Here is a 17,298-nt window from a genome sequence, read left to right on the forward strand (position 1 = left end):
TGTCGTGCTCATCCCTACACTGTTGCTGTTGGGACTCGATATGTGAATAATATGGCTGGGATAGGGTGGCCTCAAATCATCGTCTCTCTCATTTTCTCTTAGACCCCCTTCCCACTCTCCCTCATTAGGTACAATATCACCGACATCTACGACGAATTGTGGATACGTTGGTTGGCTGCTTCTTCTTTCATGCTACTCGTCACCTTCTTCAAGATCTTCCTCACCGATAGCTTCAAGGAACGCTCTCTTGTGCAACATTGGCTCCTCCTCTTCTACTACCCATTGGTCTGCTGTGTCTATGACAAATATTGTATCTAAATCTATCGGCCCATAATATTCAAGCTTCCTTCTTATTTATCGCTCTCGGAGGTTTAAATTATAATGAACGTACACTAGTTTATGAAGCTTCTCAGAAGCAAGTTGATTCCTTCTAGTAGTGTGCAACCATTGGAACGTACTCCAGTTGCGCTCGCAGCCAGTAGCAGAACATGTCTGGGAGAGCACCTTGATTGTTATCCTCTTTAAGTGAGGTGCATCAGTACCATATATCTCCCACCATTCAATTGGATTAAAATGCAAAAAGCATTGTAAGGGCAAGAACAATTCATAAGATTAAATATATGAATGAACAAAATATTAGCGATGGGTTAACCTAGATCCATCATAGTTCAAGAATTCCTGACAAGTTTAGTTCCGAAGGATCCTATAGCATCCCTATACATAGCAAGCTAAAACAAATATATTACGTTTTAGTGTATTATTTCTCACAAATATAACAACTCAATGAAGTTCTTACCTTTGTTAGCATTAAGAATTGCCGCCATCTGTTTTTTTACATTACTATGGACACTAATGCATGCAGAAACATCTCCCTTAACCCCTGCCAAGTGTTGCTTGAACCTATGTACCCTACTACTTATCACTCTTTGACAGTAATTACAAATAATTTTGTCTTTTTTGTTGGGAACAAGTCTGACCCCATGTTGCCATGCGGGGTCTTCTGCAGATCTTGACATGATTCAACTGTTTTACGATGTAAAAAGTTAAAAATTAACCTGACAGTTCAACAAGAAAAATAATCACCATGTGTAGTGATAATATGTTGGCGTAGTTCATGTAGCCATATTTGTTGTTATTTGTTATTGCAAAATACCTCTATTGACAATAATATTTTCGTACATATCAATTATAAACATTCAGGATAATACAATACAAAATGCAAGCTCCAAACATAGCTACAACTCAATTATCAAGAACATACATTTTTTGCAATAAAAAATTAATAATAAAAACAATTCTTCACAGAGCCACCTACCATCAGTCATTCCAACTAAAAAATGAATTAACAACAGAATAAAAAAATACAGTTTTGCATTAAAAATATAATAACATGCATTTTTTTGCATAAATAATCTATCAACATATAAATTTTTCAACAAAAACCTTAACAATAAAAATTTTAAATATGGTTTAATACCTCAGGATAATTAAAACCTTGTCACGATTTTCACATCTTTTCGGAAAATCGTCATTTTTCAAAAAAATCGATCATGGAAAAAAAAAAGAAAAGTATAGCAAACTCAAACAATAAAAATTAAAAATTGGGTTTAATACATCATGATAATCAAAACCTTATCACGATTTTTATATCTTTTCGGAAAATCATCATATTTCAAAAAATTCAATCATGGATAAAAAAAAATAAAAAAAAAATTACAGCAAATTTTCAAAAAATTCGATCATGGATTACAAAAAAAAAATTCGATCATGGATTACAAAAAAAAAATTCACAAATTTTCAAAAAATTCGATCATTGATTACAAAAAAAAATTCGATCATGGTTTAAAAATAAAAATCACAAATTTTCAAAAAATTCGATCATGGATTAAAAAAAAAAATCACAAATTTTTAAAAAATTCGATCATTGATTACAAAAAAAAATTCGATCATGGATTAAAAAAAAAAATCACAAATTTTCAAAAAATTCGATCATGGATTAAAAAAAAAATTTCACAAAGTTTCAAAAAATTCGATCATTGATTACAAAAAAAAATTCAACCATGGATTAAAAAAAAAAAATCACAAATTTTCAAAAAAATCAATCATGGATTAAAAAAAAAATCAAAAATTTTCAAAAAATTCGATCATGGATTAAAAAAAAAAAACAAAAAAAATTCAAAAAATTCGATCATGGATTACAAAAAAAAATTTGATCATGGATTAAAAAAAAAAATCACAAATTTTCAAAAAATTCAATCATGGATTAATAAAAATTCGATCATGTATTACAAAAATTCGATCATGGATTACAAACAATTCGATCATGGATTACATAAAATTCGATCATGGATTACAAAAAACAAAAAAACAAAATAAAACAAAAAATTTGATCATGGATTACAAAAAAAGAAAAAAACAATTCGATCATGGATTACAAAAAATTCGATCATGGATTACAAAAACTCTATCATGGGTTACAAAAAAAACAAAAAACAAAAAATTCGATCATGGATTACAAAAAAAAAAACAAACATTTCGATCATGGATTACAAAAAATTCGATCATGGATTACAAAAAATTCTATCATCGGTTACAAAAACAAAAAAACAAAAAATTCGATCATGGATTACAAAAAAAAAAAAAAAATTGATCGTGGATTACAAAAAATTCGATCATGTATTACAAAAAATTCGATCATGGATTACAAAAAAAAAAAAAAAAAAAAATCGTTATTCATAGAGCCATCTTACATAAGCCATTTTAACTAAAAAATCCACCTCTAAGTGAATAAATTACATCCAATTGAGTACATTTTCTAATAAACAACAATATAAGGAATCAAAACCCTAAATTTTGAACACATTATCATCAATAAATCAAATCAAATCGATTAAATTGAGCAAAAAAAAAAAACGCAGTTCTTTTCTTCACAACAGTCATTGAATCTAAAAAATGAAGCTAAATTTGAATAAATCAAATCAAATTGAATACATCTAATTATAAACAACACTATAACGATTAAAAACGCTAGAAATCTAACACATTATTTCTAATATATCATGAACAAAAAATCAAAAGGCGGAAAAAAAAAAAAAAAAAAAAGCACATATTTTTTTCCATAGACATCTATGTGTTCATCTAAAAATTCATGTTGTAATTGACCAAATTACATAAAATTGAATATGTTAAATCATAATAAACACAATAAAGATTAAAAACCCTACAAATTAAACTCATTATCTTCAAAATATGCAGTGAAATTAATCTTATGGCGGAAAAAAAAAAAAACCCAAACTTCTTACCTGGTTGTGTGAACCTGAGCCTTCAATCTCCAAATAACTCTGTTTTTCTCAATGATTATCACAAATTCGTAACATAAGGTTTTGATGAACAACTTTACGATCAAAATGCCTACAAATTTTGACAGATTCATGCCCTATTTGATATGAAACACAAAGAAAGGCGAAAACCCTAAAAATGCAACTTTCGTGATCCAAAAACACAAAATTTCTCAACCATTTAATCCGTGAAAAAGCTGAATAAAGCTGTTTAAAGCCTGCATATTAGATCACATGCCAAAAAAAACAAAAAAAATGATAAAAAAAATGACAAATTTTGAAGAATCCCGTAAAGAACACTGTGCAGCCCGTGTTCTTCACGGGACTCGCCGATTCCGTACAGTGACTCGGCGAGTCACTGTACAGAATCGCTTGGTTCTATCTAGAACCGGGCGATTCCCGGTTTTTTGAGCGATTTGAAAGGCCTACTGTCGATTCCCGAGTCGAACCGGGCGAGTCCGGTTCTACTTGGCGTTTTTTTAAACACTGGTTTATTGTCTATATCAGATCAGATAGGGATCTGGTCACCTGTTCTTTTGGCCAGTTTTAGTCTTCATAATTTTGATCCAAAATGAAGGATTTTTTTATTTTGAACAATAATTTTTTAAAACCTGGATTGGTATCCATGCGATTGAATCAACTAGGTCGGATTGATTCTTTGCTGTGACAATCGGTCCAAAAAAGGGATTGATTCTTTGCTGTGACAATTGATTCTTTGATTCTCGGCATTGAAGTAGCACATTAAAAAAAGGGACACTTCATTTCTCAAAAGAAATATGTATTAGATCTGTTGAAAGAAATTGAGAAACTGGGTGTCAAACCCCGTTAACACTTCTGTTGATATTAATTGCAAACTTAATTCAACAAATGAAAAACCTCTTGAAGATATGGGCCGCTTTCAGAGACTTATGGGCAGATTGATTTATTTGACTGTGACATGACCAGATATAATATATGCGGTTAGTCTTGTGAGCCAATTTATACATGCTTTTAGATCATGTCATATGGAGTCTGTCAATATGATTATCAGATATCTTAAGTCGTCACTTGGCAAACGTGTTTGGTTGAAACTGAATGGTCATACTAATATTATTGGTTATTCTGATACTAACTAGGCAGGTAGTCCAATTGACAGGAGGTCAACTACCGGCTATTGTACATTGGTCAGAGGAAACTTAGTACTTGGAGAAGCAAGAAACAAAATGTGATTGTTCGATCCAGTGCAGAGGTCAAATATAGAGCTATGACTTCAACTACAAGTGAATTGATGTAGTTAATATACCTACTTTGAGATATGGGCTCCCAACGGTCAATCCAATGGAGATGTTCTGTGATAATCAAGCAACTATGCCTATAGCGTCCAATCAAGTTTTCATTAAAGAACCAATCACATAGAAGTTGATTGTCACTTTGTGAGAGAAAAAATTCAGTAAAACATTATTAGTACTCCTTATGTTCGAAGTGAAGACCAACTTGCAGATATGTTACGAAAGCTATTGTAAAGAAAAAGGTTCATAAGATACTGTCCAAGTTGGGCTCTATTGATATCTACTCACCAACTTGAGGGGGAGTGTTGACAACTATAGAAATCATATATTGAGTTTCCTATCTTGTATATTATAAGATATTAAGTTTCTTATATTTAGTTTCTTATTTTGTGATATTACAATTGTTATGGGATTTGTTTCCTAAAAAGAAAGAGTTAATTCTATAAATCTCTGGTAAACCGGAGTAATCTCTATAAATGAGATTCTGATTACCCTCTGTGGATGGAGGCACCATTGCCAAACCACGTATATAATGTGTTGATTTATTTATTTTTCTTCTCTATTTCTGTTATTGGAACTTCAACGGATATTACTTTTGAGAATTGGGTGATTTTTTTCTATTTTGATCTTTAAGTAATTCCAAATTTCATTGAAGACTCATTTTCCCTTCCCCTTAAAAGTATTACAATAAGAATCATTAGAAATAATTGTGACTAAATTTTATTTTATTTTAATAATTTTAAAATACTTCATAAAAATTGCGCTCATTTTTCAACAGATATTTATTTGGAGAGGATCTTTTCTTCCTTTGTATTTTAGTTGCTTGAATAACTTTCCTTTTTCCTGCGGGATTATATCTTATGATGTCATTTACCATCGTTACATGGAGGTCCCAAACACTCCTAGCCATGTCAAATTTGATTGATTGGGGTTTGTCACCAAGTTCAATAATTTTTTTTTTTTTGAGTTTTGAGTGTAGATTATAGCCACACGATTTAAAATCTTACGAACAAAAGTAATTATGACCTCCTTATACTAAAAGTATATGGTCTCTTTGTATACTTTTCTTTTTGTTTATACCCTAAAAAATTACATACAATCAATGTTGTCTCAAATACTATAAATATTCTTTCTAATTTTTCAATGCCTTAAAATAAACATGCCCTATTTACCAAAAAAATAAAAAAGTTGCATTTTCAACAATAAAAATGTGTTTATTTATATTTTTATAGAATTATAATTGTTCATTTTCTCTTTATTAGAAAAATTTCAAAATTTCCTTGGAGAGAATCAATTTGCATATGTTATTGTGATCATTAAAAACATCTATAAGATTATTAATGTTTTATAAGGAAATTATAAAGATTGCAGATTTTATAAGGAAACAAGCCTACCATGTTTTTAGCTTCTCCTTTTTTATTTATAAACTTTCTAAATAATATTATGACGAATTTTAAATTTATTATTGTGAATTTTCAAATGCAGGAATGCAGTTATATTGTCCTTACTACCAAACTTACTTTAATTTTTTTATTTTTTGAAATTATGATTTGCAATTGAAACCTTTCAGTCAAGTGCTTGTGCCTGTTGTTACCTATCGTAAGACCTATGTCTTCTAAACGAAGAAACACGAGCAGGAAGAACTGGTTGTCCTCTCCCTTCCTAATTGTTCTGCAACTACTGCTGTGGTTGTGGCCAACGGGGATCTGAAAGGTTATGGGTCCGGCCCAGTAGATCCAAACTTTGGTGCCACTGCTGCGGTATCGATATATTTATTACTTCATTGCCGTTATCGGACATTGCAGGCGGAGCATACATTTCTCATATATTGCGACAAAGAGGGACATGTACCTCCATCAACAACAAAAATGGAACCATAGGTAATGAGCAAAGCCCCAACAAGTTCAGTCATTAGCGCAATGTCAAAACAAACAAAATAGTAAAGAGCCTATTTTGCTCTTGCCCAAAATCTAGAATTAGGAGCGAGTGATGTGACCTATACTAGGAAAATTTCGGGGTATAAGTCTAACCAATTCAACTCCCCATTTCTGTCATGGTATAGTCTTTTTAGTCTTTCAAAGACTGGAACGGGAAGTTACCAGTAAGCCAGATGCTTCATGAACCACTAGTATATTTCTTTGCACTTTTGTCACCCTTGTGAAGGGGCGCACTCTGATACCATGATGTCCAATTGCTTCGATAGTAATGGCTGGATCTACTACTACCTCATCCATTGAGCATAAAGCAGTAAATGGTGGTATAGCAATGAACATCGGGATGATACTGAGAAATATGGTTAGAATAAAATCTATAGTAGTTCCATGAACAATCCTTGCCGGGATTGGATTTTTTTGGTAGTGGAAATGCCATAAAATGAGAATCAACATCCATGATACGAAAACCAAAATAAGAATTAAGAAGAAAAAGATATGGTGATGTAAGTCAATTATTGTTGTATCATAGGTGTAGCTGTGTCTTGAGATCCTAATTGTCATGGTTCCATAGCATCGCAAGGAGTGATTGTTAGGAATAGCCATTCTAGAAAAATCATTTGCTTTGGTTCATTCTTTGATTGCTTTGCTCCTAAAAAAATAGAGAGAATTGTTCTTGTCAGCCAGAGCATAAGCACTGAGCAAGCCAAAGAGTGAAAGTCAAGTTGGTCTAACCAAGAAAGGCATGGGAGTTCTGGGGCTCCAGTTCAAGACTTACTTTGATTCATCCGTGTCTGGTCACTGGAATTCACTCTATTTAATATACATAAATATATTGATGGAAAGTTTTTTGAGGCTAAGGCAAAGAAAGAGGAAATTCCGAAAGTCTTATTTCATATGCACCTCCTAGAAGTCCTAGACTGCATTCAAAGCCCAATGAACAAGTAAGAATTGCTTTCCTTCTGGTTTCATTCTTACATGGATGATGGTTTGTAACTATGTATTCCTACCATTCTCCCTGTGTGCTAGTTGCAAAGAGAAGTTATGGTTTCCTTTGATATGTGTGGGATTCAATTTATCAATCCCAACTTTGTTGTGAGCTTCCTCTAGATTGTTTTAAGTGTTAACTGAAGGGGGGTAGCTGGATATAGATAAGAGAGTCTCGTCTGCCAACTATCTAATCATCCTTTGTTGATAGACCTCGAGTTCTATTCCAATTCCATCCAAGGAAGGGAGGAGTTCTTTCAAGTTGACAAACTCGAGCTGTATTTTACCGTTTCCATCTTCATATCATCTCCAAGATGAGGTAGAATTCGTTTGATTATAGTATGGTAGCTACTAAATGACTCACTGTAACCATGTTCATCCCAATAAAGAAAGGAATTTCATATCCTTGCCTTTCTCAATTTATTTGTCAACGGTAAGACTACATAAAAGCATCCTTTGATCACTATATTTTCACTCGGCTAAGTAGTATGCTCCACATACTTAGTAGCTCAGCCATTCTCAACAGGAATTTGGCCAATGTGGCATGGCGGTCACTTACGTACCTGGAAGTAGTTGATTCTTATCTTCTTCCTCCTGTTTATGCTTTAAACTTATAGAATAATAGAGATAGTGAGGTTGCTCAAATTATAGCTTCAAAAACATCACAGATCTATACGGATCTGGTCTCCTTTTGAAACTACTGGCAGCTCTAGCTTTAGAATCTGTGTATAAGCCTTTAAATGCTTCTAAAATTTTACTAAGTCTAAGATAAATAAATTATAAAGAAATACATGAAGTATAAAAGAAATTAACTAATTTAAAAGAGAAAAGGAGGAGTTGCTTACCTTAGGGGCCCATAACCCAGAGTTTTCGGCTCTGATTCGGCTGCTTTTCTCATGCTACCGTCTCCTTTTTAGATGCCTTTTGCTTGATGGAATTTACTGGATCTAGGGTTCTTTTACCAAGATCTAGGGTTCCTAAGGCTTTTAAAGGGGCTAAGGGTCATAGGTAGGGATTTTTTTAAATTTTCCTAAGGTGTGGAGATGCTTTTCCCTAATTTTCTAAGGAATTTGGATCTCCTAATGTCTAATACAAATTTTTAGAATTTTCTAATATTTTTGGGGAATTTTCCTAATTTTTTATAAATTTATAGGATTTATCTAAGGGTTTTTCCTATTTTATGAATTTTCTGTGATTTATCTACTAATTTTTAGATATTTTTCCTATGGCGTACTTTTTAGTATGTTTGGTGTGTTTTTCTTGTGTTTTTAGTGCATTTTCCTGGGATTTTAGAGGGGCTATTATTAGGTTGAGATAGGGGTATGTTTGAAAATTGATCCAGTTAAATAATCCAAGGGTTCATATTTAGTCAAGAATGTTGAATTTTTCAGATTGTCCTGGAATATTCGGATTTTCACTGACTTAATAATGTTTATCAACCAAAATTAGGCGACATCGCCACATGGGGCTGGGCCGGGTAAAATTTAAGAAAAATAAGGGAAAAAGGATAAGGAAATAAGGCCCGGGATGGGCCAAACTGGGCTGGGCCGGACTGTCTTGACTTGGCCCATGGCCGGCCTTTGGGCCACATTTTGTGGCTCATGCCCTGGGCCTGGTTGGGCCACCCTGCCCATTGCCATCCCTACCCAATTTCATAGTCAACTCCATTAATGAAAAAAAAAAAAAAACCAATTTCACTTGTAAAAGATGTCACCACCGACATTCATTGACTTTTAATATTCTATTAGGCATTAAGAATGAAAGTCAATGACTGTCTACCAAATTGGTGCTTAAGTGTAGGCAGTAATCTTTTAAGAGGTTAATTGTTGCTTAAATATATGTGCAGGTAGCACCTGTTGAACTGGTCATACCTATAGAAAATATAAATGGAAAACATAGACAATCAAAAGAAAATTGTGAAGTGGAAGCTGTGTACTTAATTGATTGGTCCAAGCAACAAAATTGGGTGAAGTGCTAGTTTTTCAAGGGTCATTAAATTTTCTATCTACCTAATTTTCCTTACTGATATAATTCAGCATTGCCGCCACTGTGGGGCAGAAAGGTGGAGGACATAAGAAGCTCTCAGGCCAAACAACAAATAATTGAGAGAGACGGATAGAGAGATGGCTGATCCTATTGTAACGTTTTTGCTGAGAAAACTGGGCGAAATGCTCAAGGATGAAGTGACACTTCGTTTGGGTGTGCAAGGTGATGTTAGATGGATCAGAGAGGAGCTCCAAAGCATGAAAGCATTCCTAAATTATGCTGATACAATCTGGTCTTACTTATTTGCCTCATTAAGGAGCTGATAATTCGGCATCAAGCTGCAATTGAGATGCAATATTTTAGAGTGCGTGCTCGTGAGATTGCCGAGAGAAGGGAGAGGCTTGGCATTAGAAGGGAAGACGAAGCGAGTTCCTCAAATGCCATGGATACAAGAAAGGCGTATCCACAATTCCTTCCCTTTACGGCCGGGGAAGCGCATATCATTGGAATCAAGGGTAAAGTAGAATTTGTTGAGCGATGGTTACTGGATGGAGAGCCACAACTAAAGGTAATCTCCATTGTTGGCATGGGTAGGTTAGGGAAGACTACTATTGCAGAAACAATATATGGTAGGCACAATGTCAAGGAATTTTGAATGTTGTGCTTGGGTCACTGTGTCACAATCATTCACAATCAAAAGAATTTTAACTAGCATCTACTGGGATTTCCAGGTGCTAATGATAGAAAGATACCAAAATTTCTAGAGGACATGGATGTTAGTGCTCTGCGAGAAAAGCTCCAAGGGTATTTACAAGATAAGAGATTTCTCGTGGTTTTGGACGATGTGTGGAGTGAAGATGTGTGGACAGGGATCTGCACTTCTTTCCCTAATTCAGGGAATGGGAGTCGATTAATATTCACGACTCGCATTGGAGAAGTAGCTTCACCGGTGCATGTAAGATGCCATGTTTATACCCTTAATTTTCTTTCAAAAGAAGATGCATGGTCCCTCTTTTGCAAGAACGCATTCTGGAAGGAATTTGGGAATGCATGTCCTCAAGAATTAGAGGAGAAAGCAAGTCTCATAGTTAAGGAATGTGGTGGTCTACCGCTCGCGATTGTGGCTATCGGGGGTATGGTATCCAAAAAGATGAAAACACAAATTGAATGGGCAAAGGTTCGCCGTAGTCTAAAGTGGGAGTTGAACAATTGGTCAAATTTTGAAGTGGTGAGGGTGTTTTATCACTAAGTTACAAGGATTTGCCAGCTCTTCTAAAGTACTGTTTCTTATATTGTTGCTTATTTCCGGAAGATTACGTTATTCCCCGTTCGAAACTTCTTAGGGCATGGATTGCTGAGGGGTTTATAGAAAGAAGGGAAGGAATCACAGACAAGGAGGTAGCAGAGGACTACTTTAAAGAGCTGCTTGATCGGAATTTGATTCATGTGGCTAAAATTGGTAAAAGTGGGCAAGTCAAAGCATGTCGGGTGCATGGCGTAGTGCGCACACTTAGCATTTTTTTATCAAAAAGAGAGAATTTTGGGGTATTCAATGATGGGCATATGCAAAAGTTTGAGATGGATACTCAGCGTGTCTCTGTCAAGGACAATCTTTCAGGTTTTCGTAGAGATTAAAAAATGTCTCATCTTAGGACACTACCTCCTTCAATATCTATGATGGTTCAGTACCCCGGTCATTTATGCATCGCCTGTTATCTAGCTCAAGATTTTTGAGGGTGTTAGACCTTCATGGCATAAGTGTCAAATCCCTACCAGAAGCAGTGGGGCACCTCATTCATCTTAGGTACATCACATTAAATACAGTGGAGCAGGTTCCAAGGTCTCTGGAAAAATTAAGTAGCCTACAAACTCTACAAATCACATATCTCGAAGGATCTTTACCAAGTGGGTTTTCAAAGACGCAAAGTTTGAGGTGTTTGAGTGTATCGCATACAAGCTTAAAAGTTCCCAATAAAATGGGGGACTTAATGAGCCTCCAGAAATTGAAAGGTGTATGGGCTGATTCAAAGTTCATTGGATACCTGGTCAACTTGACCCAATTTCAAACATTAGTAATTAGAATTGAAAAGAGTGAAGATGGGAGAGCATTGTGCAGATCAATCCAAAGGATGCTTCACTCCTTTCCTTATACGTATTCACCCCTGGTTATTGTTGCACTCTCCAAGAAATGAGCACATTATTATCGCCACCCCAAACAGCTCTTCAAAAACTGCGTCTTCATGGGCTGTTAAAGAAGCTACCAAGTTGTATTAATTCTTCTCTTTCGTCCCTCACTGTGCTGGGATTGAATGGTTCCTGGCTAAAGGAAGATCCATTTGTTATCCTTCAAACTTGCCCAATGTCATGCATCTCTCTCTTTCTGGTGCACACACAGGTAAGCAAATAGGAAAATGCAGTGCAATGGGCTTTCCTAAGCTTCAATTTCTCCTTCTCTCTCGTTTAAAAGAAGTGGAAACATGGAGGAAAGTGGAGGAGGGTGCCATGCCATACCTACGTGAATTAACCATAAGTGATTGCCGGAAGTTGAGGGCTTTACCCAAAGGATTTCAATACCTGAGATCCCTTCAAGCTTTAGATATTGAGGAAATGCCTGACGTGTTTTTGAATCGGCTGAGAGATGAAGACAGTTGCAAAGTGTAGCACATCCCTCTTGTTAGACATGGATTCTATAAACTTATTTGGATACAAAATTCAATTCCTGTATAGGTTTGGTCCTTTGGTACATATAAGTACTATTCATTTTGATTCTGTTCAAAACCAGGATATTTATTGATTCTTGTTTTTTCCCATGTGATGATACCATTAAGCTCTGTTCATTTGTTGCTTTTATGCCATGGGCTATATTGGAAAAGTGCGATTTGCTTTACACGTTCTAGACTGGAAACAGTTTCAAATGAGAAAGAGAAGGCAAAAAAGAAAAAAAGAAAAAAGAAATCTCTTTCTTTGTGGGCTATCCTTGTCCTTTGCTGCATGTACATTTTCACAATAAGGCGATATGTACTCACTCTTAAGTGGTTTTTGAAAATTTCTTCTTGTTATTCTGCCTTCTAGAGTAAAAAAATCAAGTAGACTTTTTTGGCTTCACAGTAACAGAAATGGCAAGCTGTAGTTATATGATGTTGGTTGATATGCTCATGAATCTTTTTTGTATTCTTGAGATTGACAGACCATAGTTGTTGAGATTGGGAGAGGGGAATCCTAAAATCCTAGAACATTTTTATAAATGGGAGTTCCTTCCTTACAATGCATATGGTAGGGAGCTTGATCCCAAAGATCCCAAACTTTAAGGGATCTTGCTCCCCAACCCTAAAGAGTATATATAGTTTCGGGAAATATATAATTCTTAAAGCAGGGATCTCTTTATCTATAGCCAGCAAGTAATGTTACTAAATTCAAAATATAGTTGTGTTGCTAGCTTGCTATAAAAAATACAATAATCAATTTAGTTGTTCTTTTGGTCTTTAAGTTTTGGTGTGAGATCCCAAACAGTAGGAATTAGGATCCTTAATAGTGGGGATCGGGATCCCATAATTTTAAAAATCTAAATCCCTTGTAGATCTCTTTTCTGAAGTGCCGGAATGAGAATCCTAAACCGGATCGCCACCTATGTTGGGAGGTCCTCTTAACTATGGGACGAACTTTTTGTGGAACTTATGCATTAGTAGAAGTACCATGTTACAAATAAGAGGCGCATTGTAATCCATTGAGTCATGGTATCTCATGTGTAGTCTATGACTTGTTTTCTTAATTTGCACAAAATGAAGCAGGATTCAACGACTGAGAGTATGAGTTACTCAACTAGGGGTGGTGTTCTTGTGGTTTGCACCAAGTCGGCAGCCAAAAGTGTTCCCAACCCCCCCAATTTTCATATAAAATTTACATCTCTGGTAACATATTGGCAGTTGAGGTGTTCTCTTTATTTCTTTTCATAATCCTAATCCTAAATGTGTCAGAAAATAAGCAGTTTTATTTGTTAATAAAGGGCATATTTCACATGGGGGTTGAACAGGTCAACAAGAATAGGGTCACTTAATAATACAAAGAGATAAAAAGAAAAAGTAATCATGACTTAGGTCAAAGCTGATTATAAATTTTTGTAAGAAGCAGTTGAGATGCCTCATCAGACAAATATTAAAATTTAGAAACATGTGAGCGGTAGAATTGTTTTGATTTTTTTTATGCATATAAAATCTAAATCAAATGTGACATTATGTGGAACTTAATGAGTTTAAATATCATGATTTTATAAAGAAAGAAATACTTTGAATTTTAGATATTATGTTATAAATATTATGTGTGTTAGGATCAATGTGGAAATGCTACTAAACAAAAATTTGAGCAAGCCAAAATATGGCTAGAGGTCAATCTAATTAGAACCACTTAGAAATTTCATCAAATACATGACATACATTTTCTGCTATACACCTAACAATAGCCAATAGGTATGTAAATATCAACCAAATGGGCTCTCCAAACTACAACAGTGTGCCCCAAAATTATAATTTTTCGTTAAAGAGTGTTTTCCCCTAAACCTCTATTGATAACATGTAAATAAAGAGGGGAAAGAAAGGAACTTTCTCACCACTATATTAGCCACCAAAAGAGAATGAAAATGAATGCATAGCCACAAGAAAAGCTTGCTAAAATCAACCAATCTTTGGTTAAAACTCTGCAGAGAAAGCACTTCAAAGGATTTTTTTTGGTTAAAGAAATAAATCAGTGAATGGTGCAGGCGATGAGGCTCAAAAATGTCTTCTCCCAGGGTAAACTTGCAAGGCTCTTTGGGTGCTCCCTTGTGACTAAAGTACCTCTGAAATTTGTAAAGAGGGATAAGGAATTATAGGTATTAAGAGAGACAAATTAGAACACTGTACACTATAGCTCTCTTTTCTAACCCCTGCCTCTTTAAGGTCTCAATGTTCCAACAGATGAATACCAAGAGAGAGAGATGGGTCGTTTTGGGCCTTCCCAATCACTAGGTGGAAGTCATAGAAGAGGAGGTGGCTAGAGAATGGAGGAATGGAAATGGATTCGGATATGGTAGGCCTCACTATTATGGGGAACACAAGAAGCCAGGATAATCAGTGGAGTGAAAAATAAAGTACCATTGGTAAGTCTCTGCATCATGGAGGGGGGCAGCAGTAGAGGTTCAATGGTGTCTGTGAAGCAGAGGGACCACCTTGGGTGCCTAGGAGCCTTGAAGAACACTCCTTTGTAGATGTTGTCACAGGTGGTAAGGTTGAAGATCACATCCAAAGAATCAAGACACAGCAGACTCAGGACAATGTCAAACTTATTGAGCTTGAGGACAGTTGTACTGAGCCATGTCGAAAACTACAATTGTATGCTCTTTCAATCCTCCTATTAAGGACTTGAGTATGCTTCAAGACAAGGCTGCCAAATCGTGGGGTTATCCACTAGCTTGCCGAACTACCCCGACGTATAGTGTTCTCATGATTTTTGACAAGGAAGATGAAGCTAGGAGGGCCTACAAGCATCGGTTTCGGAGGTTCAATGTAGTTCTGATGCCTCTGGAATGGTGGTCTTCTCGCTCTAATCCTTCCTTTTTACAATTGCCTACTATTTGGCTTCAGGTGGAGGGGATTCCAATTCATGCTTGGATGAAGGAGGTGTTTTTTCTTGTAGCTCAAGAATGTAGAAAACTACTAGATGTTGACTGGTTCATTTCGGTCTACCCTTCGGGGTTCTTAGAATCAAGGTGTAGGTTCCCCCACATAGAAAGGTAGTAGAGCACTTGATTCTTAAAGTCCTAGGGGAATATTTAAGAGTTTCTATTACGATTGAGAATACCCACCCCACTGTGATTCAGTCTTTTAATGGGTCGTCTGCTTCAGTGGAAGCAAAGGATATTGGCTGGCAAACAAATGATGGACCCAGTTGAGGGACAACACCCCAAAGAAAAGCAATGGCAAGTAATTGCCAAAAACCAAGGAAGTTGAGCTTTTACGCAGGCCAGTAAAAAATTCCCAAAAGGGAGACTATGATTGAAGGCATAAGATCATTAAGAGGTGCAATCCCAGACCGTTCAATTAGAGGATCCAATGGTGATGGAACTTGAGCACATTTCCATTATTCGATCTGGTGAAAGTACACCGACGATGATGGATGATTGAAAGGCAGCGACTTTGTAACAGAGGAAGGAGAAGAAAATGGTCATGTTGTTCTATAGAAAGGTACACCTTTTGTCCCTTTTATCTTTTCCAAGAAAAAAAAGTTCGTCTTTATCAAAAGGGAAGGAGAGAGATACATATGTAAGTAGTGGTTACTAGAGAAAGACAATCCATGCTTTGTTTTGGGTTTTCCTTTCTGGTGCTGCCGTAATCAGAGCCCATACCTTTCCTACCACACCCATGGCTGACCCTTTTGGATGTTGAGAAGCAACCCAGTACTTACCACCTTGCTAGCCTTCACCAGGTACCAGAGGGGACCGTTAAAAAGAAACTTTTCTCAACGGGAAAATGATGTTAATTGGGGGCAACATGACTATCAAGATCCCCACCATGGACGCCACAGATGAGCACTTGCCTAGAGCTTTGTTAATGGCTAGATGCCTTGTCAACCTATCCTCGTTACATTACCGAGTCCTCAGACTCGTTGGCTGATGATCTCTCTCTCTCCCCAATCTAAGAACTGGACAGACAAAGCCACAGAGAAAAATGCAGGTGAACCGAAAGGCAGGAGACATGCAGAGAGCAAAGTAAGTGGAGTTCACTGGTTGTATAGAAGTGATTGAGGAGGCCATTGGCCAAGCTGAGATCAAATGGCAGTTAGCCCCATGGAGGAGGAGAGTTGGGCAATGTCTTGAAGTGGATCCCCCTTTGACCCACTTACTTTCTGCAGGCTCTTCGGGGGCCATTAGGGATGGAAAGATTTCTAGTCGAAATGAAGATATGCTCATGGAAAATTAATGGGCTAAGGGATCAGAGAAAAATAAGAGTGTTGAGGTGGTTGATAAGAGAAGCATAAGTTACATATTTTACTCCTTCAAGAATCGAAGATTTCCCTTGACGTGTCTATCATTAGGAGTTTTTTGAGCCGCACCCTAGTTGATTTCTTCGTATATGTCTGGTGGTTTTCAGTTTCTTCTTATATGTCTGGTGGAAACTAACTGCATGGTACCCTTTGGTGGTCAATGTCGTTTTTGAGATCCCCTTTCGATCTTTTTTTGTTATCTTCTTTGGTTTTGGACAAACATCTTATTGTGTGAAGAATGTTTATTGCCCAAATGCTATCAGTGAAAAAGATTGCTTCTTTGAATGATTTGCCTTGCATTCTATCTGAGGTTAACTTCCTTTGATGTGGGGCTCGGGATTTTAATCAAATTCAAGGGCCTAATAAATCAAGCTATGCATAAATATATAACCCACAAATAATAATATTTGATAACTTGATCACCTCCAAAGCATTAGTTGATCTTCATATTTTGCGAACCATGCACACATGGACAAATAATTCTATGGTTAATCCCCAAATGTCGATGTTGGATAGATTTTTGGTACTCATAAGTGGGAGACTCTTTTTCGAAAACGGCTATTAAGGCCCTACCCCACTAAACCTCAGAGCATGTGCCAATAATCTTAGATATAAACGGTCAGCGTTTTGGTTGTGCCCCTTTCTGTTTTGAATTAATGTGCCTTTGTGAGAAATCTTTAAGGAATGGGGTTTTATCGGTATAGAACAATATAATTCTAGAAGCATGGGATGGCTACAAGATTACCCAAAAACTCAAGATCTTGAAACATAGCT

At 35.9% G+C, this 17,298-nt stretch overlaps 1 protein-coding gene across 1 annotated transcript; it reads left to right on the plus strand.

Annotated features, from left to right (window-relative positions):
* The first annotated feature begins 4,059 nt into the window (after nucleotides 1–4,059).
* Nucleotides 4,060–16,810, plus strand: LOC18445053 (disease resistance protein RPM1). Its single transcript, XM_088858136.1, is given in 5 exon segments — nucleotides 4,060–9,820; nucleotides 9,823–10,156; nucleotides 10,158–10,271; nucleotides 10,274–10,742; nucleotides 10,745–16,810. Coding segments are annotated over 5 exon segments (1,491 nt in total). The 5' UTR covers nucleotides 4,060–9,647; the 3' UTR covers nucleotides 11,146–16,810.
* The last annotated feature ends 488 nt before the right edge of the window (nucleotides 16,811–17,298 follow it).

This window comes from Amborella trichopoda, chromosome 2 (genome assembly GCF_054954075.1).
Source record: "Amborella trichopoda isolate Santa Cruz 75 chromosome 2, AtrichopodaSantaCruz75HAP2 v2.0, whole genome shotgun sequence".
NCBI classification, from domain to species: domain Eukaryota; kingdom Viridiplantae; phylum Streptophyta; class Magnoliopsida; order Amborellales; family Amborellaceae; genus Amborella; species Amborella trichopoda.